The sequence below is a fragment of the Oncorhynchus masou genome, chromosome 16 (genome assembly GCF_036934945.1).
Source record: "Oncorhynchus masou masou isolate Uvic2021 chromosome 16, UVic_Omas_1.1, whole genome shotgun sequence".
Classification (NCBI taxonomy): Eukaryota; Metazoa; Chordata; class Actinopteri; order Salmoniformes; family Salmonidae; genus Oncorhynchus; species Oncorhynchus masou.
Genome location: NC_088227.1, coordinates 8448506 through 8475473, shown reverse-complemented (window position 1 = coordinate 8475473; position 26968 = coordinate 8448506). Strand labels below are relative to the sequence as shown.

The window sequence follows — 26968 nt, the reverse complement described above, 5'->3', positions numbered from 1 at the left end:
TAATTCATTATTTCTCTACATTCAACATTGTGTTTTCTGAATGTCATTACGCCAGTATGTGCATCGAATCCGCTCAACGTCAAAGGCTTGTCCCAAACAGCACCCTGTTCCCTGTAGTGTGCGCTACTTTTGACCGGCCCTGGTCGAAAGTAGTCCACTATACAGGAAATAGGGTGCTGTTTGGGATGCAGGCATAGCGCTTATATAACACATTCATCCCAGTGTGGAATATTTAACACATGGTGGATTGTTGGAGGGAATCTCTACCTGTTAATAACAGGCTTCAGCCAGCCAGATGGTGTGCAATTATGACAGGCTCAGTGTAGACTATGAACCTCTGGGGAACCTCAAGACTTTTAAATGAGGGCAGCTTTGACTGCTGTAAATCACTCCCCTGTTGTTCATTTTCTCTCATTTTGTGAGTAGCACGATACAGGGTTTGTTATTTATTCACAGGATCTGATGTTTTTTTTTGGCAGCTATACTGTATATTTGAATCAGACCTTTTCTCTCTCTACCCATTGGCATCGTGGCTTTTTTTTAAGATGGGAGGTATTTTTCATCAGAGCCAAGGCTGGATTTAATGGGATGCCTCAGTCCATGGGCTGTGATCTGCATTTTGAGAAGAAATGCATCTTGTCTGAGAGCCGTGTATATGGGCTTTTCATTTTTATGGTTCTGTTAATGATCAAATTGTATTAGTCACATGCTCCGAATACAACCGGTGTAGACCTTAGTGAAATGCTTACTTACGAGCCCCTAGCCAACAATGCTGTACAAATCAAATCTTCGAAAGCCAAGTTGACAAACAGATCACCGACCATTTCGAATCCCACCGTACCTTCTCCACTATGCAATCTGGTTTCCGAGCACCTCAGCCACGCTCGAGGTCCTAAACGATAAGACAGTACAGCCGTCTTCATCGACCTGGCCAGGGCTTTCGACTCAATCACCGCATTCTTATCGGCAGACTCAATAGTCTTGGCTTCTAAATGACTCCCTCGCCTGGTTCACTAACTAACTACTACTTCTCAGAGTTCAGTGTGTCAAATTGGCGGGTCTGTTGTCTGGACCTCTGGCAGTCTCTATGGGGGTGCCACAGGGTTCAGTTCAATTTAGGTGTTAATAAACGATCAAATTGATCACGGGGCAATCTTTATTCAATAGCAGCAAGTTTGGAAATCGTCTTCTATTTTCTCCCTTTCATAACTTCCTGCTGTGTACTTGACGACAGGATGTGCATATTACTCATTTGACCAAGGATTAACTTCAATACAATTCACAACACTGGCGACATCGTGTGGAAGCAGTAGGAACTGTAAACCGGTCGCTATCTATTTTACCTTGCCATAGACAACACAGAGACTGGCGGATTGATATTTTTTTTTGTGGATTTTGTGAACAGATTTCCTTGGGATTTTGACTCCGACACACATTCTGTTATAGTCAGACATCATTTAACCAGTTTTAGAAACTTCAGAGTGTTTGCTATCCATACATACTAATCATATGCATATACTATATTCCTTGAATGAATAGCAGGACGTTGAAATTTTACGCGATTTTTAACAAAAAACTGTGAAAATTCGCAGCATCCTTAAGGTTTCGAGGATGACGTTTGGCAACTCGATTTCAGCTCTCTCCACAGATTTTCTATGGGAGTAAGGTCTGGAGACTGGCTTGGCCACTCCAGGACCTTAATGTGCTTCTTCTTGAGCCACACCTTTGTTGCCTTGGCTGTGTGTTTTGGGTCATTGTCATGCTGGAATACTCATCCACGACCCATTTTCAACGCCCTGGCTGAGGGAAGGAGGTTCTCACCCAAGATTTGACGGTACATGGCCCTGTCCATCGTCCCTTTGATGTGAAGTGGTCCTGTCCCCTTCAGAAAAACACCCCCAAAGCATAATGTTTCCACCTCCATGTTTGACGGTGGGGATGTTGTTCTTGTGGTCATAGGCAGCATTCCTCCTCCTCCAAAGATGTTGAGTTGATGCCAAAGAGCTCCATTTTGGTCTCATCTGACCACAACACTTTCACCCAGTTGTCCTCTGAATCATTCAATCTTCATTGGCAATCTTCAGACGGGCATGTATATGTGCTTTCTTGAGCAGGGGGACCTCGCTGCAGGATTTCAGTCCTTCACGGCGTAGTGTGTTACCAATTGTTTTCTTGGTGACTATGGTCCCAGCTGCCTTGAGATCATTGACAAGATCCTCCCCTGTAGTTCTGGGCTGATTCCTCACTGTTCTCATGATCATTGCAACTCCACGAGGTGAGATCTTGCATGGAGCCCCAGGCAGAGGGAGATTTGACAGTTCTTTTGTTTCTTCCATTTGCGAATGATCGCACCAACTGTTGTCACCTTCTCACCAAGATGCTTGGCGATGGTCTTGAAGACCATTCCAGCCTTGTGTAGGTCTACAATCTTGTCCCTGACATCCTTGGAGAGCTCTTTGGTCTTGGCCATGGTGGAGAGTTTGGAATCTGATTGCGTCTGTGGACAGGTCTTTTAAACAGGTTACAAGCTGAGATTAGGAGCACTCCCTTTAAGAGTGTGCTCCTAATCTCAGCTCGTTACCTGCATAAAAGACACCTGGGAGCCAGAGATCTTTCTGATTGAGAGGGGGTCAAATACTTATTTCCCTCATTAAAATGCAATTCCATTTAGAACATTTTCGACATGCGTTTTTCAGGATTTTGTTGTTGTCTCTCACTGTTCAAATAAACCTACCATTAAAATTATAGACCAATCATTTCTTTCTCAGTGGGCAAACATACAAAATCAGCAGGGGATCAAATACTTTTTTCCCCTCACTGTATATCAATGATGTTGCTCTTTCTGCCAGTGATTCGCTGATCCACCTCTTGGCAGACGACACCATTCTGTATACATCTGGCCCTTTGGACACTGTGCTAACAAACCTCCAAACAAGCTTCAATGCAATACAACACTCCTTCCGTGGCCTCCAACTGCTTTTAAATGCTAGTAAAACTAAGTGCATGCTCTTCAACCGATTGCTGCCCGCACCCTCCCGCCCGACTAGCATCACTACTCTGGACGCTTCTGACTTAGAATATGTGGACAACTACAAATACCTAGGTGTCTGGTTAGACTGTAAACTCTTCTTCCAGACTCACATTAAGCATCTCCAATCCAAAATTAAATTGAGAATTGGCATCCTATTTCGCAACAAAGCCTCCTTCACTCAAGCTGCCAAAAATACCCTCATAAAACTGACAATCCTACAGATCCTTGACTTCGGTGATGTCATGTACAAAATAGCCTCCAACATTCTACTCAGACTGCATCCAATTTGCGATCACAGTGCCATCTGTTTTGTCATCAAAGACCCATACACTACCCACCAATGCGACCGGTATGCTCTCGTTGGCTGGTCCTTGCTACATATTTGTCGCCAAACCCACTGGCTCCAGGTCATCTAGAAGTCTTTGCTTGGTAAAGCCCCGCCTTATCTCAACTCACCGGTCACCATAGCAACATCCACCCGTAGAACGTGCTCAAGCAGGTATATTTCACTGGTCATCCCCAAAGCCAACACTTCCTTTGGTTGCCTTTTCTTCCAGTTCTCTGCTTCCAATGACTGGAACGAATTGCAAACATCACTGATGCTGGAGACTTATATCTCCCCCTCTAAGTTTTAGCGTCAGCTGTCAGAGAAGCTTACTGATCACTGTACCTGTACACAGCCCATCTGTAAATAGCACACCCAACTACTTCATTCCCATATTTTTACTTATCCTCTTGCTCTTTTGCACCTCAGTATCTCTACTTGCACATCTCACTCCAGTGTTAATGCTAAATTGTAATTATTTCGCCTCTGGCCTATTTATTGCCTTACCTCCCTACTCGTTTACATTTGCACACACTGCACATAGATTTTTCTATTGTGTTATTGACTGTACGTTTAACTGTTTGTCGCACTGCTTTGCTTTATCTTGGCCAGGTTGCAGTTGTAAATGAGAACTTGTTCTCAACTGGCCTCCCTGGTTAAATAAATAAAGAATAAAAGAAACAAGTAATTAAACTTCAACAGTAAAATGACAATAGTAAGACTATATACAGGGGGTAACTGGTACAGAGTCAATTTGCGGGGGCACCGGTTAGTCGAGGTAATTGAGGTATTATGTACATGTTATTAAAGTGACTATGCATAGATGATAACAACAGAGTAGCAGCGGTGTAAAAGAGGGGGGTGGCAATACAAATAGTCTGGGTAGCCATTTGATTAGATGTTCAGGAATCTTATGGCTTGGAGGTAGAAGCTGTTTAGAAGCCTCTTGGACCTAAACTTGGCACTCCGGTACCGCTTGCCGTGCGGTAGCATAGAGAACAGTATGACTAGGGTGGCTGGAGTCTTTGACGATTTTTAGGGCCTTCCTCTGACACTGCCTGGTATAGAGGTCTTGGATGGCAGGAAGCTTTGCCCCAGTGACGCACTGGGCCATATGCACTACCCTCTGTAGTGCCTTGCGGTCAGAGACCGAGCAGTTGCCATACCAGGCATTGACGCAACCATGCTCTCGATTGTGCAACTAAAGAACCTTTTGAGGATCTGAGGACCAATGCCAAACCTTTTCAGTCTCCTTAAGAGGAATAGGTTTTGTTGTACCCTCATCACAACTGTTTTTGTGTGCTTGGACCATGTTACTTTTGTTGATGTGGACACCAAGGAACTTGAAGCTCTCAACCTGCTCCACTACAGCCCCTTTGACGAGAATGGGGGCGTGCTCTGTTCTCTTTTTCCTGTAGTCAACAATCTCCTTTGTTTTGATCACATTGAGGGAGAGGTTATTGCCCTGGCAACACACTGCCAGGTCTCTGACCTCCTCCCTATAGGCTGTCTCTTCGTTGTCAGTGATCAGGCTGGTCTGTTTCATCAGCAAACTTAATGATGGTGTTGGAGTGAACAGGGAGTACAGGAGGGGACTGAGCATGCACCCCTGAGGGGCCCCTGTGTTGAGGATCAGCGTGGCGGATGTTGTTACCTACCCATACCACATGGGGGCGGCCAGTCAGGAAGTCCAGGATCCAGTTGCAGGGGGCGGTGTTTAGTCCCAGGATCCTTAGCTTATTGATGAGCTTTGAGGGCACTGGTGTTGAAGGCAAAGCTGTAGTCAATGAATAGTATTCTCACATAGGTGTTCCTTTTGTCCAGGTGGGAAAGGGCAGTGTGGAGTGCAATTGAGATTGCATCATCTGTGGATCTGTTAGGGTGGTATGCAAATTTGAGTGGGTCTAGGGTTTGTGGGATAATAGTGTTGATGTGAGCCATGACCAGCCTTTCAAAGCACTTCATGGATAAAGATGAGTGCTACGGGTCGGTAGTCATTTAGGCAGATTACATTAGTGTTCTCGGGCACAGGGACTGTTGGTCTGCTTGAAACATGTTGGTCTGCTTGAAACATGTTGGTCTGCTTGAAACATGTTGGTCTGCTTGAAACATGTTGGTCTGCTTGAAACATGTTGGTATTACAGACTATGTCAGGGACAGGTTGAAAAAGTCAGTGAAGACACTTGCCAGTTGGTCAGCACATGCTCGCAGTACATATAATCCATCTGGTCCTGCGGCCTTGTGAATGTTGACCTGTTTAAAGGTCTTACCCCCATCTGCTGTGGAGAGCGTGATCAGTCTTCTGGAACAGCTGGTGTTCTCATGCATGTTTCAGTGTTAATTGCCTCAAAGCGAGCATACAAGTAGTTTAGCTCGCCTGGAAGGCTCGTGTCACTGGGCAGCTCTCGGCTGTGCTTCCCTTTGTAGTTTAATGGTTAGCAAGCCCTGCCACATCCGACGAACGTCCGAGCTGGCGTAGTACGTTTCGATCTTAGTCCTGTATTGATGCTTTGCCTGTTTGATTGTTCGGAGGGCTTAGTGTGATTTCTTATAAGCTTCCACTCCTTGAAAGCGAGCAGGTCTTGCCTTTAGCTCAGTGTGAATGTTGCCTGTAATCCATGGCTTCTGGTTGGGGTATGAACGTATGGTCACTGTGGGGACGACGTCATCGATGAACTTATTGATGAAGCAAATGACTGTGGTGTACTCCTCAATGCCAACGGAGGAATCCCAGAACATATTCCATTCTGTGCTAGCAAAACAGTCCTGTAGTTTAGCATCTGCTTCATCTGACCACTTTTTTATTTATTTATCAAGTCACTGGTGCTTCCTGCTTTCATTTTTGCTTGTAAGCAGGAATCAGGAGGACAAGAATAATGGTCAGATATGCCAAATGGAGGGCGAGCTTTGTACGCATCTGTGTGTGAAGTAAAGGTTGTCTAGAATTTTTTTTTAACATGCTGTTAGAAATTATGTCAAACTAATTTAATTTTGCCTGCATTAAATTCCCCGGCCACCAAGAGCACCATCTCTGGGTGTGCGTTTTCCTGTTTGCAGCTCATTGAGTGCAGTCTTAGTGCCAGCCTCTGTATGTAGACAGCTTTGAAAAATACAGAAACTCTAGGTCGATAGTGTGGTCTACAGCTCATCATGGGATACTCTACCTCAGGTGAGCAAAACCTTGAGGCTTCCTTAGATATCGTGCAACAGCTATTTCCAAAAATACATAGTCCGCCGCCCCTTGACTTACTAGACGCCGGTGTTTTATCCTGGCGAGACAGCGTATAACCAGTATGTTGATTATGTTGTTCAGCCACAACTCCGTGAAGCATAAGATACTACAGTTTTGAATGTCCCGTTGGTAGTTTAATTTTCTGGGTAGGTCATCGATTTTATTTTCCAAAGTTTGCACCTTTGCTAGCAGAATGGAAGGCAGGGGTTTATTCAATCGCCTGCGAATTCTCATAAGGCAGCATGTCCTCCGGCCCCTTTTTCTCTGCCTTTTCTATATGCAAATGACGGGGATTTGGGCCTGTTCCCGGGAAAGCAGTATGTCATTCACGTTGGGCTCGATAAAGGGAAGAAAGTATTCTGCCAGATCGTGTTGAGTAATCGCAGTTCTGATGTCCTGAAGTTACTTTTGGTCATAAGAGACTGTAGCAGCAACATTATGTAAAAAAAAATATATAAGTTGCAAACAAAAAAACACAATTGGGTAGGAACACGTACAATGTCAGCCTTCTCTGTCATTATGTTTACAGTTGATAGTACAAAAAGTGTTAAACAATTCATTCCTTTGTGTCCAACTGATTTGTTAGCCTTTTAAAAGTTAAACTTTTCATTGTAGAGTAGTTGGCCTTTTAAGGTGAAACTAACATCAAATGCTGTTAAGTGTGACTTCAGAGTCTGATGTCGTAGACAAAGCATAATTCAACGGATGTTTGGGTTATGAAAACCAAGTGAGGAGACGCTCTGTATCCGTGTCCTCGGGTGGTAGTAAAACACATCAAACACAGGCCCACAGCTGCGGAGCAGAATAGGGCCTGATAAAAGGTTACTTTGACGGCAGATGTGTATGAATATTCATCAGCAGCAGTGTGTTGCTGTAATACGTTTGCCTCTAATTCAAACCTACACCACTGTCTGTGGAAGCTCTGTAAATGCCAGCAGTCACAAATGTAGGGCTCTGATTGGGATGAATGTGTTAGTGCTCAGGGACGGAGATGGCACCCAACAGAAATATGAACTTGAATACCCTCCCGTGCCATCAAGTCCAATTAGTTGAGGCGTGAGTCTTGATGGTCTGGGAAGGTGTTCCAGATCGTATTTCTGTTTGCTGCAAGGAGACACTTGCTGAATCCCAAACCAGTCCCTTCCTCTCGGCACTCCATTTGCGAAAGTGTCCCAAAGCTGAGGGAGTGAAAATTAAGTGTGTAGGGGCTAAGATTTTGCTCAATTTAATACAAAATAATGGAGAGGAGTAGCTTAATATTTGCATTGTGTATTTGTTTGGTTTCGAGGCTAAAATGAAATCTCTCTCACACCTTACCTGTACAGATGTCCTACTCCCCCTTCAATGTAGGGATTGGGTGGATACTGCACCCCATGTTTGTTCTTACTTGGTCTTTACTGAATTCAATCAAATTTTGGCTGATGCCTCTTTCACGGGACTCTACTCTCTCCTCAGACTACAGTCATGACCCGCATGGACATCGACCATGAGTACCAGGCCCTGGTGACCCGGTCAGAGCAACTGTTGACCGCCATGCAGAACAAGAAGAAGGAGGAGGAGGAGAAGGAGCGACTGAAGAAGATCCAGGAAGAGATGGAGAGAGAGAAGAATAGGAGGGAGGAGGAAGAGCAGCGCCGCAAGCAGGAAGAAGACGACAGGCGCCTGTGAGTAGAGGGAGATGGAGGGATGAAAAGAGAGCAGAGGTTGTCAGATACATTAGTCATGCTTAGTGTCCTCCCCTCTTTTCATTGGTGTATAAAACCATTGAGCAGAACTAATGGCCTATTGTATCTGTCACTAGATCCTAATTTAAGGCATTAGAGACGACTACCAAAACTTTATGGACCTCCGACGACTCTGCCAACTTTATATGCCTGGTAACTGAAGGGCACCGTCATGGATATGGTCTAATAATTAGGCCTACCTACTGTGGAGGCACTTTGAGCATGACCATGTCAGAGGACCTTGATAAAGTCATAGATGTCGTAATGCAATTATCAGGGCTCTTCCAATGGTCACTTACTGTAGGTTGGATTTTTTTAATCCAGTGATTATTTATTGGTTGAATCCAATTGAATTGATTCATCTGTTTCACGTCCCTTAATTCTGTAGCAGTGTCCTACCAGGATGAATAAAGTATTGATCTACAGACTGTATGAGCTTGACTAGTACTGAGGAGCTGCTGTATGTTACAGTATTGATGAAGTTCAACCTTTATGACTCTCTGTGACACCAGTCCCTAACAGCCTTTCTTATTCTCCCTCTTCCTCAGGAAAGCAGAGATGGAGCTGAAGAGAAAACATGAGGAAGAGGAGCGGAAGAAGAGGGAAGAAGAGGAGAGGAAGCTTCAGGTTAATGGCAGTGTTCTTCCATGGTTGTTTTCTCCTTGTCAATGTCTTTCGCAGAGTGTCGTACGTACATGCTTTACTTAATGTTCTCTGGCAGATGAACTCCCTCAACTTCTGTGCTGCTCTTCTCCCCATCCTCCAACTCTCTTGAGCTTTCTCTTGAGCTCTTTCACTCTCTCTCTCACGAGCTCTTTCTCGAGCTCCGTGGAGATGGTTAGACTTCTGATGTTTATATACTGTCCATCTGGCTCCCCATGTTGTCCATCTGAAGAGGGATAGCACGAAAGCGCCCCAGAGATCTGACCCTGGATAATCTACAGGCTTTTTAGCTTTTATTGCTGAAAACTGCACTCTTAAATCAGTGTCTGGCCTAGAGCCCACCCTGAGCCAGGGACAGGGTTGGTGCTTACTCAAATAGCCTTTTTAACCTTTAGATACCTCATTAACATCACATTTGGCTTCCGTGTACACGTTGGTATGAATATGCATGATTTACACTGCAGATATTTGAGTTTTGGAAGGAAATAACTACATGAAACAGGGCTGTGATGGTCACGAAATTTCGTCAGCTGGTGATTGTCAAGCAAATAACTGTCGTTCTCACGGTAATTTACCATTTAATTAACATAAACACATTTAGCATATCATGGCCTATATGCCACTGATGCAGACATTTGGAACATCTACATTTTAAGTTGAATAAATCCATGGAATATAGCCTCTACTTTCACAATAAATCCATTATTTATTTTCGACAGGTCTAAAGAAGCATGATAGGAAGAGTCTATTTCAGAAGAACAGAAATAGCATACTCTGAGTTGTCCTTATGTCAGGTCCTGATCTGGCAATGCCAAAATGGCTGTGGGCTACACTAGTTAATTTACCAGACAAGATTTGCTTAGAACAAAGCTGAATAAAAAAAAATATATTTTCTCCAAACTATTTGAGGGAGTGCGCACATGCGGCTATTTTGTGTTGAGCAGTTAGCATATAGGAGTACCTATTTCTTTGTTTAGTTTAGAGTTATTAATGTAAATTTGGTTCTACAAATGTTGGGCTATATGTTTTGAATTGTTATACATTGTAAGGCTGCATAATGCGACTCTAATGATTTGAAAAAAGTCACTTGAAAGACCAGAGCAGGCTGTACACACTTCAGTCTCTCATTCACAATTTGACAAGCACTTGATAATGCCTAGAATTTCAATGCGGAATCCGCTGTGTCCGTAATGCCCCCTAAAAAATACATGCCTTTTGCGGCCAGTGGCTGTTGTACCCTTTGCCCGGAGTGCTACGTTGTGCCGTTCTCCCTGAGTGCTGCGAGCTCCAAAGCACCTCTCACTCACATGGCTCTCCATCACGTAATTGGATCTTTCACACAGGTTACAAGTGAAGACAGACACATCGGGGACGCAATTGCATGTGTCCTTATCCAATTCCGAGGTGCATATTGAAGATATTGAAAGAACTGCCCACATTTACTTCAGCCAACAAGATGAGTAGGCCTTTACTAACAGCAAAAGCACTAGCCTATGTCAATCAACTATCCTCCATAGTACAAAAGTTGACCTATTATATTCTTTGCGAGAAATAAATATTCCAAACATAGTCTGGGACAGTTGTGGGATGCAATGGATCTCAAATTAATACAACAACTAGTATCAAAATATGCAATGTGACTGATGCAACAGATACAAACATTTAGCTTAAAACGTTGATAAATTATTAGGCTATTTCTTCACATGAGCACAGCATGGCAGTAGGCTATAAGCGCTTATGTTCCATTAGCAGGAAAACACCATTATCAAAAGTGACCACATGTGATTATGCAAGTCATGCTTTTATTATAAAGCATGGTGTTTTATGGTGTAAATTATCTTCCCTAAACTTGAAACTCATGCGCTGCTTATGTATGCCTGTCTGCCAGGCTTTACGCCCCATATGAAGCGGATTTGTGCTTAATTTTAAGAAGTTATTTGGCCACTTTCGTTGTGATACAAACCTTATCAAAACATATAGGCTACATGAACTGTGAGGCTATAGCTGTGTTCGAATACTCATACTAACCGTAGTACGTGTGATGTGAATTGAGTATATAGTATGCTTATTGGTCCTACTATGGATATAATTAGTATGCCAAAAGTTCCCCGTTGTCGTACTAAATTGGCCAAAATATGAAGTATACACACAGAGGACACTATTTCCGTACTTTAGGGCCCATAATGCAATTCAGGGCCCCTTCGTTTCGAGATTTGAAAACATAGCGGAAAATGTGCAGTCGAAATACAGGTGCGGATACAAATTCATTGCTTTAACTAATTATGAAGAATGTTAAATGTTGAACGTAAAAGTAATAACTTTTCAAGTAAGTTATCTTACGCGTTATATTGGCTGACAATTTGTTAGCAACACTGTCCTTACGAACGACGTAGGTACATACTGCTGTAATGATACCCTGTTGTTAGCTAGATACCTAACGTTAGTTGCCTACTATACTTATACATCAAACTTGCCAGTATATTAACTATAGGACATCTAGCTACCCAACGTTTATTGACTTGATTATTCCCATTCTTAGCTAAATGGTGTAGTCGTGGTGCGTTCTCAATGGACATTCGGGTGCTTTCGTTAATTCGCTCTGGCTCTCTACTCCGATTTCAGAGCACTCTTGTCTGAGTGTACCAGACAGTGCAAAATAATGAATTTACGAGCGCACAACACCGGTTGAATATGGCCGGTGTCAGTAAACGTCCAGTAAAAAAAGCGTAATTAAATTGTTGCCACCATCACAGTTGGTCACCGACGCTCTGGATAACATAAACTGTCTAACCAACTCTGCTAGGGCGAGTAAAATGGTCAGTGGTTTCATTTGTGTCTGGAAGTAGCAAGCTAGCCAACGTTAGCTTGGGTGCTTGACTGCGGTTGTAAGGTCAGAACGCTCAAATAAACCCAAGCGTCCAGTGTAGTGTGCGCTCCGAGCACGAAACGCTCCAAATTTACAAACTGACAATTTGACAAACGCTCTGAATTTATGAGCGCACTCTGGCACTCCAGATTGAATTTAAGAACACACCTGAAGTCGTATAATGTAATTTGTTATGCTAACTAGCTATTAAGATGTTGCATAGCAACAGCATCAACTTCAGGTTGACAGGCTAACAGCACAACTGAAAGCATACGGTTCGTTTACAGAAAACTAAAGAAATTAATAGTATATACTCATTAAGTACGTCGTATACAGTATGTTAATATGGGTATTCGAACACAGTTTGATTTAGAAAAAGTTGCAACAAAAAGGCATTTCTTCCCTTGTGCTGGACATCATTCATAAGTGATAGGCTAATTGTCACCCATCAGACTATTCTTGATTTATTCTTGTCTTTACATATACTAAATAATATGACATTTTGGGGATTTAGAAAGGTGCGTGCTAATGGTCCAATCTCGAAGCAGGGGCAACGGAAAAAATGCGTGTCATCTATGCACTTACAATGAATTGAGGACACTTTTCCCGTGATTCATTTCCATGCCAGCCAGGTAGGCTATACTCCTGTTGTAAAGATAAGCAATGTACTTACTATTAGGAAAGTTGAAATAAATATAGTAGGCCTAGCCGATAGAAAGCTGATGGGGTCCTCTTTTTATTAACCTCTAGCGTCGAGCAATCCCGTATCCGGGAGCGTATTAGCATAACGCACCGTGAACTATTCATGAAAATAGCAAATGAAATGAAATAAATATTGGCTCACAAGCTTAGCCTTTTGTTAACAACACTGTCATCTCAGATTTTCAAAATATGCTTTTCAACCATAGCTACACAAGCATTTGTAAGTGTATTGATAGCTAGCATAGCATTAAGCCTAGCATTCAGCAGGCAACATTTTCACAAAAACAAGAAAAGCATTCAAATAAAATAATTGACCTTTGAAGAACTTCGGATGTTTTCAATGAGGAGACTCTCAGTTAGATAGCAAATGTTCAGTTTTTCCAAAAATATTATTTGTGTAGGAGAAATCACGTTTGGCTAAGAAAAAAACCCGAAAATTCAGTCATTACAACGCCAAATTAACTCCATAATATCGACAAACGTTGTTTAGAATCAATCCTCAAGGTGTTTTTCACATCTATTCGATGATAAATCATTTGTGGCAGTTGCCTTTCCCCTCTGAACCAAATGGAAAAGTGGATGCAGCTGGCGCAATAATTTAGACGGAGGACACCAAGTGGACACCTGGTAAATGTAGTCTCTTATGGTCAATCTTCCAATGATATGCCTACAAATACGTCACAATGCTGCAGACACCTTGGGGAAACAACCAAGTGTAGGCGCATTCCTGGCGCATTCACAGCCATATAAGGAGACATTGGAACACAGCGCATTCAAAATCTGGGGCATTTCATGTGAAATTTCATCTTGGTTTCGCCTGTGGCATTAGTTCTGTGGCACTCAGACAATCTCTTTGCAGTTTTGGAAACGTCAGTGTTTTCTTTCCAAAGCTGTCAATTATATGCATAGTCAAGCATCTTTTCGTGACAAAATATCTTGTTTAAAACGGGAATGTTTTTTTATCCAAAAATTAAGAGCGCCCCCTATATCGAAGAAGTTAATAGAGGCCATCACTCTGTTTTCCCGTACAAATAGCCTATAGAAATGCTGCACAACATGAGCTCATGAAGTTTGATTAGATTTTCGATTACATTTGCATTGATGTCAGAGTGATTAGGGACAATAGAGTGCTGACTACCAGGTAGGTAGCAAGTTTGGTAGACTACTAATGACCAGCAGCAGCATCAGAGCTTGGAGAAGTCTAATTACCAGAACTAAATGGTCACGTGGAATTTGACTACCTTCATGACTCGGCGGTTGTCTTCCTGAATGGCGTTTCTTTCAGTGGTGTAAGTGTAACGGATGTGAAATGGAAGTAGTAGTTCCCCTAGCTCTGCAAGGGCTGCGGCTTTTGTGGAGCGATGGGTAACGATGCTTCGTGGGTGACTGTTGATGATGTGTGCAGAGGGTCCCTGGTTCGCGCCCGGGTATGGGCGAGGGGACGGTCTAAAGTTATACTGTTACATAAAGTACTACTTAAGTAGTTTTGGGGGCATCTGTACTTAAACTATTTATATTTTTGACTACTTTTACTTCACTACATTCCTGAAGAAAACATTGTACTTTTAAACTCCATAACGTTTTACCTCCATAACATTTTACCTGACACCCAAAAGTTACATTTTGAATGCTGAGCAGGACAGGAAAAGTGTCAAATTCACACACTTATCAAGACAACACATGGTCATCTCTTCTGCCTCTGATCTGGCGGACTCACTAAACACATGCTTCTTTTGTAAATTATGTCTGAGTGTTGGAGTGTGCCCCTGGCTATCCATATATTTTAAAAACAAGAAAATGGTGCCGCCTAATTTGCTTAATATAAGGAATTTTAAGTGATTTTTACTTCTGATACTTAAGTATATTTTAGCAATTACATTTACTTTTGATACTTAAGTATATTTTAGCAATTACATTTACTTTTGATACTTAAGTATATTTATAACCAAATACTTTTATACTTTTACTCAAGTAGTATTTTACTGGGTGACTTTTACTTGAGTAACTTTCTATTAAGGCATCTATACTTTTATTCCAGAATGATAATTGGGTACTTTCTCCACCACTGGTTTCTTTGAACACAAGTTCTCCATTGATCTTATTGCCAAAAAAATGTGGTGATATTTTCAACCCTGCCCAGTAGAAAACTTGACCAAAATATACATGTGCTTGGCTTGGTACTGTGGACTCCATTCCCTAGTTGCATGCCTGAAGTCTGCCTATCTCCTGACTCTGGATGGTGGCCAGCTCCTGTAGACTACAGCTAACAGTCCCTCAGGGATCGACAGTCAGGGGAAAGGCTCATTAGTGGATGTGTAACGAGTCTAATCAGGCCCTGCCACACATATAGCCACCTCCTTTACATCTCTGTGCTTATGTCCCTGACAGACTGTATAGAGACTGTGGTGGGGGGAGCAGATGTAGACTGTGAGGACGAGACCGGGAGGGCGGTTTTGAAGGTGCCAAAGGGAGTATCACCCAATCTTGTGAACCTGCAGTCATCCCGAGCCTGCAGCGATCAGCTGCTATTTTGAGAGGGCTGTAAAACGTCATGCCCATGTTTATATGTGTCATCTTCATACAAGGCGTCTTTGGTGCCCTTCATGAGCCTGGCTTGGGCAAGGAGTGACTTAATGAAAATGTGCTCATAAGGACATGGTGCAGGCAGGACCATCCATCATATTACTGGGTCCATCACAAAACCACATGCCACCTTCAGCGTAACAGAGGAAATGAGGCTGTCTTCTGACTCGCCTCACTCCCACAGGGCTCATTCTACGCTGCCTTGGGTGTGTTATTGGATGCTGTACTTTGTGTATTTGTGCTTGTGCATTACAACATCCTGGTGTGTGCTTGTGTGTGTGAGCACGTATATTAAAGTAAACTGTCTCTGCAGGCGGAGATGGATGTTCAGCTGGAGGCTGAGCGAGAGGAGGAGGCGGTGCGCCAGAACATCTTGGAGCAGGAAAGACGCGACAGGGAGCTGGCCATGAGGATCGCCCAGAGCGAGGCTGAACTCATCCCAGAGGAGAGCCAGAACGACGCAGGCCTGCGCAGGTAACAGCTCACTAACACCGCTAACACACCTCTATAGACCATCTGTTACCCTCTGATGAGAGAGGGTCCCCAGAGATGGGTCTTGATTGGGACTCTGGACCTGGGGAGAGACTCTGACCGCCTGTAGGCCTGCCTAACCAATCTCTTCTCTTCTTCTCTTCTCCCAGTAACGGCACCTCAGGGGTTCCATCATCCCCAGAGAGCGCTACGTAAGACACCAAGATTTAAACCCCTTAAACACCCCCCCCGTCCAACCTTAACCTGACCAGTGAAACATAACTACCCTGCATGCTGTAGCAATCTGCCAGCTAAACCAACCTTACCTCTTACATGCAAACACAGCCATTGATTGATGCTAGGCTAAGTATGATATTTAAACCAACTCATAGTTCAGTTAGTGCTGACTTGATTGATTCCGAATCACCTTTATTCACCAAGTACATTTACGTGTACCAGGAATTTGACCTCCGAATTTGATTCCCAGACATGACTGAGCTCACTCTATCAATCACCTCCATTTATTTTCAAATTATTACCAGAGGAATGATCTGTCCTTTTAACCAATCAAAGAAAGAGGAAAAGGAAGCGCCTTCCAATTCCACATTGTATTGTGTACGGTTGTAATCCTCATCATTCTCTTGTTGCAGTGGAGCTGGTGGATCTCCAAAGCTCAAGGGCATGTCCATGTAGGTTCCTTTTAAACATCACCTTCAGCACACTTGCACTTCTTCTTTTAAATTCAGACGAGGTGCACGTAGAATATCACACGTTATGTTTTCTATTAATGAACTATAAGGATCTGCACTTCTTTTTGCATGCTTTTTGTTCTTTCTTTTTTTAGCCTTGAGGCTGAAAAGAATGCATTGTGGGAAAAGCAACGGCTAGGCTGACTGCACTGACCGTTATCTTGATATTACTAATCTATTCCACTGTGTGCTGTAGCAGCATCTGCCAACTAGACCTCTGCTCCCCACCGCATTCCCACAAGCCCCTGAACTGCACCAACTCACTAACCTACGTGTTGATGGATGTGTCACGTTGTGAATCAAAGACATGCTGATGTGCACTCTGAAAGGGTGTTTTGAAGGGTCATAATGGATTTGCAATGTGGTTACTCTCTTTTACAAGCCACTGTTCCTGTCAGTTTAAAAGGTTTCTTTGGAAATACGCTCTCTCTCATCCGGTAATAAGAAATTGCTTGGGAACACAGTAATACATGTTATATGCAGAGCATAGCTATTAGAATGTACACGTTCTCTCAGTTTTACGTCACCTGAGAGTGCACAAACCGGGAAGAGAAGTGCTAGTCTTTTTTAAAATATTTTTTTATCCTTAAAACAACAGGAGTGAGAACATCAGAGTTGTGAGTTTAATCAGTGGCCCTGTAGATCAAATCTAAGTTTGTTGGTAGCGTCCACAGATTTGCAAGTGAAGCTAAGCGTTTCTGTTTATAGCTGCAACAGTTCACATGCTGAGCACTGGGCTGTTCACACGGCCTGATGCGGAAAGGATCTCACACACACACACACACACGGATTTACATTTGAGTCATTTAGACAGTTATCCAGAGCGACGTACGGGAGCAATTAGGGTTAAGTGCTTTGCTCAAGGGCACATAGACAGATTTTTTTTCTTCACCTAGTCTGCTCAGGGATTCAAACCAGCAACTTTCCGGTTACTGGCCCAACGCTCTTAACCGCGTGGCTACTGCCTGCCTGATCAGCCTCTGTATGTCACGCCACAATGTGAGACCTGCTTAGATGATACAGTGACCAGTAAACCAGCAGTGTTCCAGGGAGGGAGGGAGAGTGCATTATATTCCTGGCTGCACCTGCACACACCTTTTCTCTCTTTACACGCCTTCTTTCTCCTGTCTTACAACTGCAATCAATGTGACAGTTGGCTGGTATTGAAAGTGGTTCTAACTCTTATTATGCTGGGCTCATCATGTCCTTTTAGGGAGGAAATGGCCAAGGAAATGTCTGAGCTTCTGTCTAGGTGGGTAGAAATCCTTTCAATTCCATGAATTAAGTCTCAGGTAATCGTTACGATCAAATCTCTGGATCAAAACGTGTGATTCCGCGTATCAATACTAATATTCTTAGTAGATATGTATCATCATTTAGGCTAATTCTTCCTAATTCCACACAATGAACCTTTGTTGAGTGTTCCTACACAATGGGGTAGGGCTCCTCACCATGCAAATGGATGGATGATTGGGTTTCAAATCAGCCAGTGGCTTTTTAAAGTTAAATCTCAGACGATCACTTAACTTTAGCCAAGTAAATCATGGTGGCCTCATATGTTTGTTCCAACTATTAGTTACTCGCACATTATATAAGTCTGCTATATCCTGATTCCTGGCCCACTGATATCGCACTGTAGTAGAGCTCTTCTTTATTGGGATCCCAATTAGCTGGCGCCATGTGGCCAGCCGTCAGAATGACTGAATGAGAGATGTTTGCTGGAGCCCGTCGACCACAAACCCAGCAGGCACTGTTACGTTGTCTGTTTACTAATTGGTTCAAGCCGCCTCCCACTACACCTCATTGCGACACATGGCCACAGGAAGTGGGAGCAGAAGGTGCCCCGGCCTGCTGGCCCAAGGTCGATTGGGGCTGCGTGCTTCTGGGTACCCGGAATAGCCGCCAACGGTGCGAGGCACGCTCCCCTGGTTGGAGAGGCTCAGTCAGCCAATAGGATTAGAGCGTGGCCCAGGGCCCGCTCCAGCCTCAGATCCAGAGAGTCTAAAAGGGGCAAATCCCAGCCAGGATGTAATTAGCCCTGTCAGCAGTTAGGAGGAGGAGACCACAGATCAGACGAGCAAGAAACAGCCACACAGCTGGAGAGTAGAAAGACACACAGGGCCAATTTCCCCGACATGGATTAAGCCTAGTCCTTAATCTGTGTCAGGGAAACTGTCCCATACAGTGCTAAATGGCTGTTCAACAGAATAAAGCAGCACTGGAGCAGCTCCATGACCAATTCAGTGGCCTTGTGGTTAGTGTCCTGCCTGAGGTTGGGAGTTCGATTCCCGGCCGAGTTATACCAAAGACTGTAAACAAGGGACCCAATGTGTGTCTGTTTGGCACTCCGCATTATGGAGAAAAATGAGGGGCGAGGCCCTGTGATGGACTAACATCCTGTCCAGTAGGTGCAGTTGCACATCGAGCTGCCTCACGCTACAGAAACAGGAGATGGGCTCCTCTGAGCCGTTCCAGCTCCATACAGTTGGGTTGTGAATAGTCTGTTACTGGTGTGGGCTTGTTACATTTCTCTTGTCTAGCTGCAGTTCACCTGACAAACCTCACATTTCACCCCACATCATCCTGCTCTCAACTCCTCCAATGAAAATCGCAATATGTCATGTGATTATGACCTTTGATCTCTCTCGTTATGGATCCTGTCATTCTTGCTCCACTGGTGTAGGGTGAAGTCGCCCCTAGACGCTGATCTTGGGTCAGTTTAGAATTTTTCCCACCGATGGTTAAGGATTGGGGGAGGGTATGCCGATCCTACATCTGTACCTAGGGGAAACTTCACCCCGGAGCCTGCTCTGGTTTTGGTTGTAATCCCACTGTCTTGATTGTTTCTGTGCTGCCAGAGGCCCACAGGTTCAGGCCACCAAAGCTGCTGCTGCTGGCACCAAGAAGTACGAGCTCAGCAAGTGGAAGTATGCCGAACTGAGGGACGCCATTAACACATCCTGTGGTGAGAAAGTCAGCCGTGTTGAATGTTTGGGTGAAGCTCATTTAGAAACTTGACTCTGACATTTTGACGTTAAGAATCTTGACTGGGACATTTTGCTGAGACAGTGTCACTCCTAACGAACCTTATGCAATATTGAACTGTCAAACTGTTTTTTGAGTCTGGTTCGCTTCGGTCTAAAAGTGAATTGTGATTTTCCAGCTTTAACTTGCTCCATGGTTATTTATTAATGCCTACGTTATTATTTGATCACTTCCTTGTACATGAAAGTCAGTGGTGTACCAGTGGTCAAATGTTGTGCAATATGTAGGGCAGGGATCCTCCATTACATTAATCCTCTGGCCATTTTTTTGTAGTTGAGCAGATGGTTATAAATAATTTGTATACTGCAAATTGACCACAAGAAGCCAAAACGGGTATTTGACCAAAACATAATAATTTCAAACCTTGATTATTGATTTACACGCTTGAATACTCAGTAACAGATTTCCTAAATTAGGAACACTACTCTGATTTCCTGGGGATTTTAGTCTTCTGTCCAACAACGGGGGGGGGTGTTAAGTCACCCCTGACCCTATTGGGGAACCCTTTCATTTTGGGCGCAGACTCATTCATTCTCTGCTCCCCAAGCCCTGTGTCTTATGTGCTACCAAAAATGCCCAACAATGGGGTATCTGGGGTTGCTGACGCATTTGTATTGAAAGTATTCACAAAGCAATCAGGCATGCTGATATTAAGTAGTGTGCCCATTACAGGGAGACCTTTTTGACAGTGAAATGACTCATTTATCTGGTAGGTAGGGAGCCATCTTTGTGAATTCAACTTTACCAAGGCACTTAGCGGGTCTGCTGATGACAGTTTTAAATGCGTTTTAACCCTAGCAGCAATTGTTTTAGAATTTCATGAAGACGTAGAAAGACAAACCCATAATGCTGTCTTGTCTTTTTAGTCTTTTATGGCTTTTTGAATTGTTGTTGAAGTAATGAAAGTCTTTTAGCTGTAGCTATCGTCTCTCTGTTGGTCGTCCTCCATCTCTGTGTGTAGCTCTGTCCTTTGTGGTGCTGGTCAACTTTGGAACCTGCCATGCTCTAATAGCTCTTCCTCTCTCTTTCTCCCTCCCTCTCCACCCACAGACATTGAGTTGCTGGCTGCCTGCCGAGAGGAGTTCCACCGCCGGCTAAAGGTCTATCACGCCTGGAAGTCAAAGAACAAGAAGCGTGGCAACGACACCGGCAACACTGAGCAGAGGGCCCCCAAATCAGTCACCGACTACGGTAAGGGACCCCACAGGCCACCATGTCCCCAACCCACAGGGTGTTTCAGACAGTGTTATACAGTACAACATCAATGTAGGCGTCTTATTATCGGTCTCTTTCCATGCTGTGATAGTCGTGATTTGGAAGCATACATGTTGTTTTATATTCTGCTCCCAATATCAGACCTCTAGTCCCCTACTGATATTTTCTACTGCAATACTGATACTGTGTCTGCATCCCAAATGGTGTCCTATTCTCTACATAGTGCACTCCTTTTAACCAGACCCATGTTGTCCGTGGTCTAAAGTAATGCACTATCTAGGGAATATGGTGCCATTTGGGACACATCCTGTTGGTGCCTGCTCTCATCCTCCAGCCTGACCTTTTCTCTTATTGTTCTCCATAGCATCCCATGCTGTCTCACTCTGTGAGCCGCAAATGGGTCCTTTCCATGTACAAAACATGGAGTCGCCATGACAACAAACAGCTATTTTTCCTGTGTGGCAGATTGCAGATCCACTTTGTATGTGCTGTTTGTTAGACAGCTGCATACCACATACACAGCCCCCATAGAATGACATGTGTAATTCTAGGATCTGTAGCTATGCCCCCACCTCTCCTCCTTTCACTTAGGGCTCTATTTTCATCTGGCGTTAAGACCGCGCTATTGTCAAACGTGTGCTTGTTTGCAATTTCGACCTGTTAAATCCCAACGCTCTTCTATTTTCAAACCCTAGCTCCAGGATTGGTAATTTACCTGTCTTATATGAGCTCGCTTGCGCTGAGGTTGGAGGGGTAGCAATATCTGATTTGTGTTCTTAAAAATATGCGCCAAAGTGCTGTTTTCAGTATGCGCTGGTGGGGATATTTTAAGACCAACCGAAAGCTGGTTTTAGCGGTAACGCGGTTGGTTATGGCATGGATTTTGACAGCAGAAGCTCAGCCTATCCAGCCATGATGCATAGTGCCCACATACACATGGAGCAAGAGATGTGCTTTGTGCCCATGAATCTCCTATTTAGAAACTTTTTTTCCCCCATTTTTGTTGTGAGGATTGTGAAACTTCTTAGAAATGAATCTTGATCACCAAAGTTTTATTCAAAGATCAAGTTTGGCAGCAGCAAAACTGTGAGCGGACATCACTTTTTTTTAAAAATCTATGTAGGCTATTACATTATTTTAGCCAGCGCCTCTTATTATTATTTTGGATGTGCGTAAAACCCCTCCCTGTAGACTAATTACCCGTCATGGAATGAGAGATCAGATAATCCGGTGACGTTAGTATTTAGAAACATTTTGTTATTTTCCGTTTTGTTTAATTAAAAAATATATATAATAATTAAAACCATTAGTAGTCTACCCTTACCCTACTATAACAAAAGCTGGTTCAACAGCAATACATCTGGTGTCAATCTTGTCCTGGCCATGCATTAGCCAAGTAGCCTATCCATAACGCATGCGGTATTAAGGCATGGAACGCCATGATTGGCTAGTGAGTGACCAAGCCTTCGTCACAACTTGTTTATTCATCAAAACCCAGCCCTTTCGCGCCACTGCCAGCTATTGCGCGCATAATAACGGCTGTGAAAATAGCAACAAACAAAACAATATTGCCCGGACCAATAGCACTACAGCCACTGCTTAGATTTACCATTGCGTTAGGTTTGTTCAAATAAAGCCCGTAGTGTCAGACACAGCACAGTGCCAGCTATGCCTACCTGCTCTCTGACACATTAACAAGGCAGAGGCTGAGGAGAGCGCTCATATTTTCAGGCTCCAAGCTTAATGTAACCTACAATTGAATGGTTTTGCTTGTGAATGTACTTCCATGCCTATGGTCTCACCCATTTAGGCCATGGCTACAGTAAATACATGTAAAGACATGGTAATAACACTATCATTAATATCTATGAAGAAGAGGCATTGATATTGGTGATCGGCTCAAAATAGCCTGGTCTTTCTAGGAAATGAATTTGTAGTTCCATAATATTGTCTTGCATTGATTTGTTTAATACCTGTGTCATACTGCATGTGTTTGTAAGTGTAACCTGGTATGTTTACTTTCAGATCTCGCACCTCATGTGAGACAAGCACGTAAGTGGTTCACCATGATGTAGTAGCACCACTAACCTCAGCCCAGTGCTAAGCCCTCTATTAACCATGGGGAAATGGAGGGGAGTGCTGTCTGTGTGTGGTGGTCACTACTCGCCTGTGTGGAAGGGTTTTACTTTCTGTTTTGGGATAAGGCTCTGGTCAACAGCAGTGCACTATATAGGAAATAGGGTACCATTTGGGACGTAACCTTGGTGATGGCGTGAGGAATCTTACAGCAACTGGTTTCTTTCTAAATGTCATCGTCTTTGGTGTGCATGTTATTTTATAACAGAAGGGGTTTCAACTAAGTGCACCTGGAATTCTTTGTAAGTGTAGGCTGTTGTATGAGATGCTACAGACTTCTCGTTTTTTTTTACAAGGCAGTGTTCGATTTGGATGGTGTTTTCAAATGTCGAACTCGAGCTGATAGAGAATGAGGATGGGCACAAAGAGATTTCAAAGTGTTAAAATGGCTGCTGTTATTGATGTTGCTGCAAATGTTATGTGGCTACGCTTGACAATTGGAGCTAAAATCATTCAGGGCACTTAGGCTAACTGGTGTTTGGATGGATGTGTGCCTGCCTCTCAAATGGGACCTTATTCTGTAGATGGTGCTCTACTTTTGGGCCAGCAGCCGAAAGGTTGCTGGTTTCTAATCCCTGAGCAGACTAGGTAAAAAAGATCTGTCTGTGCACTTGAGCAAGGCACTTAACCTTAATTGTTCTGGATAAGAGTGTCTGCTAAATGACATGAATGTAGAGCACTATAAAGGGAATAGGGTGCCATTTGGGAAACTGTCTCATCGTTTTTTTGGGAGTATGACGGTGTAGCACGTCTGCCTGCTGATTGGGAGAGAAACCTAGCAGTTGACTTGTCATTGGAGCAGAAAGCAGGGGATTTGCTACACAACACGTACTTATACCTTGGAGATTGTTGGGTGCACATTTACTGTATATTCTCATTTTCCTGTCAGTTCAGACCCTCTCATTCACTGAAGTGCATCAGACAATGAGTAGCTGGCCGTACAAATCGACTGACATCCTTGCAACGAAAATAATTCCCATATAGTGCGTATGTCAAGGAGTATGGTCAAAAGGAATGATGTGTATTCACGTAGAGATTGTGTACACGTCATTGGAACAAACGCCCACCAAAAATTCTGTCAGTCTCTCTCGGTTGCAGCTTTTTACAAGCTTTTTCTCTGGACAAAATCAACTGTTTATACGAGGGAAGGACTCTCTGAAAGGTGTTGGGAATGAGTGGGCGGCCATTGTTTCTCTAGTTAATTGTACCGCAATGGCGTTGGTTGCAAAGTGTCATCCTCATAGTTAACGGCACAACCTTTTCGGCTCTCACCTTTTAGTAAAGGATCCGTTTTTGGTGGCAGTGAGCCTGGGAGAGGTTGCTCTAAACTAAAGGAAAATATGTACTGTACCATGCCTGTCAACAGGACTGAGGCTACTGCACCAACCCCCGTCTTTCCCTGGTCCTTTTCTCCATAGAGCCTCCCACCCCTTTCAATCACTTGGCCTATGTATTCCCTTAGTTATTTATGCTCCACTTTGCGTAGAATATGCAAATGTGTGTTCTTTATGGTTTGATACGAGCAGGCTCTAACAAACATCTGACATGCCGCTTGTCACTGATTTGCTCTCTGCTAATACTGACACCCCCCCCCCCCCTGTTCCTGTTCCTTCCCATCCCTATTGGTTTCTGTTACCATTGCAATCAGCCAGCATCATTAGCCTCTCTAACTAACCCCTTGCCCAACAGCCCAGGCGAACCCAGCCCCACCCGTCCCAGCCAGGCAGCATGAGGTGGCCATGAACAGGCAGCAGCGCTACTTCCGCATCCCCTTCATCAGGCCCGGGGACCAGTACAAGGACCCCCAGAACAAGAAGAAGGGCTGGTGGTATGCCCACTTTGACGGGCCCTGGATCGCCAGGCAGATGGAGCTGCATCCGGACAAGCAACCCATCCTGCTGGTGGCAGGTCGGTCAGCAACCTGACCCGGGGGGGAGGGGTGTTTCTTTGTGTGCGTTTTGTGCGCGCATGTGCCTGTTTGTTCTTTTCATACTGTTACTGCCTCATAAAACTTGTTTTGCTGTTTTCTCTGTGTGTCTGTAGGGAAAGATGACATGGAGATGTGTGAACTGAGCCTGGAGGAAACCGGCCTGACAAGGAAGAGGGGAGCTGAGATACTGCCCCGGCAGTTTGAGGAGATCTGGGAGCGCTGCGGGGGCATCCAGTACCTCCGGAGTGCTATCGAGAGCCGACAGGCCCGTCCCACCTATGCCACAGCCATGCTGCAGAGCCTCCTCAAGTAAATGGTGTCGGGTGAATTTCCCCCGAGTCACTGATTCTGGGTCAGTTTTTCATTTTCCCACTAATGGTTCGGATTGGGGAAGCTGATCCTAGATCTGTACGTAGGGGAAACCTCCACCCTGGCGCTAAATCCCCTGTCCCAAACCACAGGCCTCTATCTCACTACAGCAAAGGGAAGAATGCATTTAGCTACTGTACCGAACACGGCGGGCATTCAAGCATACTGTACCATGTTTTGACTGGAGGTACTCAAGTCATAAGTGAACTGCTTTTTGTTCATTGTCCATTTTTTTTTTTCTTCATGTTCTTGCCGGCTTTCAATTCTCTTGTTGGTTATTATTTGTTGGTGGGAGCAGAGGAATTTGCAGTGAACCTATGCAGAGTAATCAGACACTAATTACATCTAGTTTTGTTTCTTGAGCAAATGTGAGGTCTTTCTTTAATATTCCTGCTACTTTAACTACGAGGCCTTATAAATAAAAACGACTTTAACAGGGTCATTTGCTGAAAGTAGGGACTGTTTTCAAAGCTGCGCCTCCAAATAAGAGTTTTAAGAGTATTAAACCGTAGATGTTTATTACTGTGTTGGTGGTTTAACCTGACATCTCATCGTTTTCTCTCTGCAGTCTTAATAACAGCTGTTTGATGATCTCACCTAAACCAATACTTTCTGTTCATGTAGTTATTACAGGACAATACTTGCACAATAGAGATGTTTGATCCATGGGTGGAAATGGGCTTCAACGCATTCTGGGGGTGGTGGCGGGATGATGATGATGATGATGTTCTCTCATGTGAGGCAGTTATACTTGAGCGTCAGGTTCTTCTAAGGATTATTTTCAGTAACTGCACATAAATTCATATTCATTTCAAATTATTATATTTGATAATACTGTAAACTTCTTTTTTTTATTTTTACCTCTGACTTTCAGACAGAATGTAATTGAGTCGATTTTGTTCCTTCAGTCTTTACTTTTTGTTTGTGTGATTTAGGTATGCTAATGAGAGAAAGAACGGAAGAAAGCTAAAGAAAGAAGTTTTCATTTTCACATTCCCCAACCATTCATTCCTAAAGCCACATGGTTGAAATTTAAATGCATTGTTTTATGTTGTCCACACAAGGCTATGATATTCCAAATATTGTCTTAAGGAGAAAAATAATGTGCTAATCAAATTTAATTTATGATGTGGATTACCAGAAGTGAACCATACAAATCTTGAGATACTCTAGGATTTCAAATAGCATTCAAGTCGTACTGAATGGAGAAATAAAATAGGAGGGGTCAAGAAGACCTCAAGCTCAGATACAGTATTCAGCTAGTCTTCCCTCTCCTGGATATATCATCTCATATTTCAATAGACACTTACGTACAGGATATTTTATGATACAAAGAGAGTAATGTTTCTACAGGAATGTACTCATTTATTTTCAAAAAATCTTTCTACTCTAAAATCAAAGGGTTTGGGCGCATGACTCGTGTTTCTTGAAAAAAATAACTACTTTAAAATGAAGCAATAATTCCTCAACAAAGCTACGAGAAGGACAGCCTTTGTCATGTACAGTACTGTGTGTTTTAGAGACAATCTCTTGGGAGACTAGAACTACTCTCTTCAGGTAAGGCTGATTGTTAGTCTGGGGTTTGTTTTCTAGCGCTTCATCTCATTCCCTTTGACGCTCTGCACAAGCGAAAAGGCGACGTCGTGGTTGTTTGAATGCATGAGATCTATCCACTCATGCGCGTGTCTGAGGCATGTCTTCAGTTTAGATCTAAGTATTTATTTATGACTTGAACACCAGAGTATACTACTGTACGTACTGTGTGGTCTCCTGGAATATCTCTTGTGATGTACAACCAATTACTGACTGGCTTCGATATGCTCTGTCTCTCCACGCGTTACAATCATTCCTCAAATACTGCCTTTTCACTGTCACTTTTTCTAATGCTGATCTCTAACTGTTGAAATAAACGCATTCTTTCACTCAA

The 26968-nt window shown here is 43.5% G+C and overlaps 1 protein-coding gene across 6 annotated transcripts in view; it reads left to right on the top strand.

Annotated features, from left to right (window-relative positions):
- LOC135557415 (unconventional myosin-VI-like) overlaps positions 1–26968 on the top strand; it is a 95143-nt gene extending 68175 nt beyond the window's left edge. Inside the window, exons 26-36 of one of the 6 annotated variants that reach the window (XM_064990659.1) lie at positions 8044–8252; positions 8861–8939; positions 15440–15600; positions 15768–15809; positions 16248–16286; positions 17560–17598; positions 19205–19311; positions 20442–20582; positions 22632–22658; positions 24432–24650; positions 24786–26968. In XM_064990659.1, the coding sequence (XP_064846731.1) occupies positions 8044–8252; positions 8861–8939; positions 15440–15600; positions 15768–15809; positions 16248–16286; positions 17560–17598; positions 19205–19311; positions 20442–20582; positions 22632–22658; positions 24432–24650; positions 24786–24985 (1263 nt within the window). In that variant the 3' untranslated portion in view covers positions 24986–26968. The remainder of the gene's footprint in view (positions 1–8043; positions 8253–8860; positions 8940–15439; positions 15601–15767; positions 15810–16247; positions 16287–17559; positions 17599–19204; positions 19312–20441; positions 20583–22631; positions 22659–24431; positions 24651–24785) is intronic. The other 5 variants (XM_064990661.1, XM_064990660.1, XM_064990662.1 and 2 more) reach the window with 5 other exon arrangements.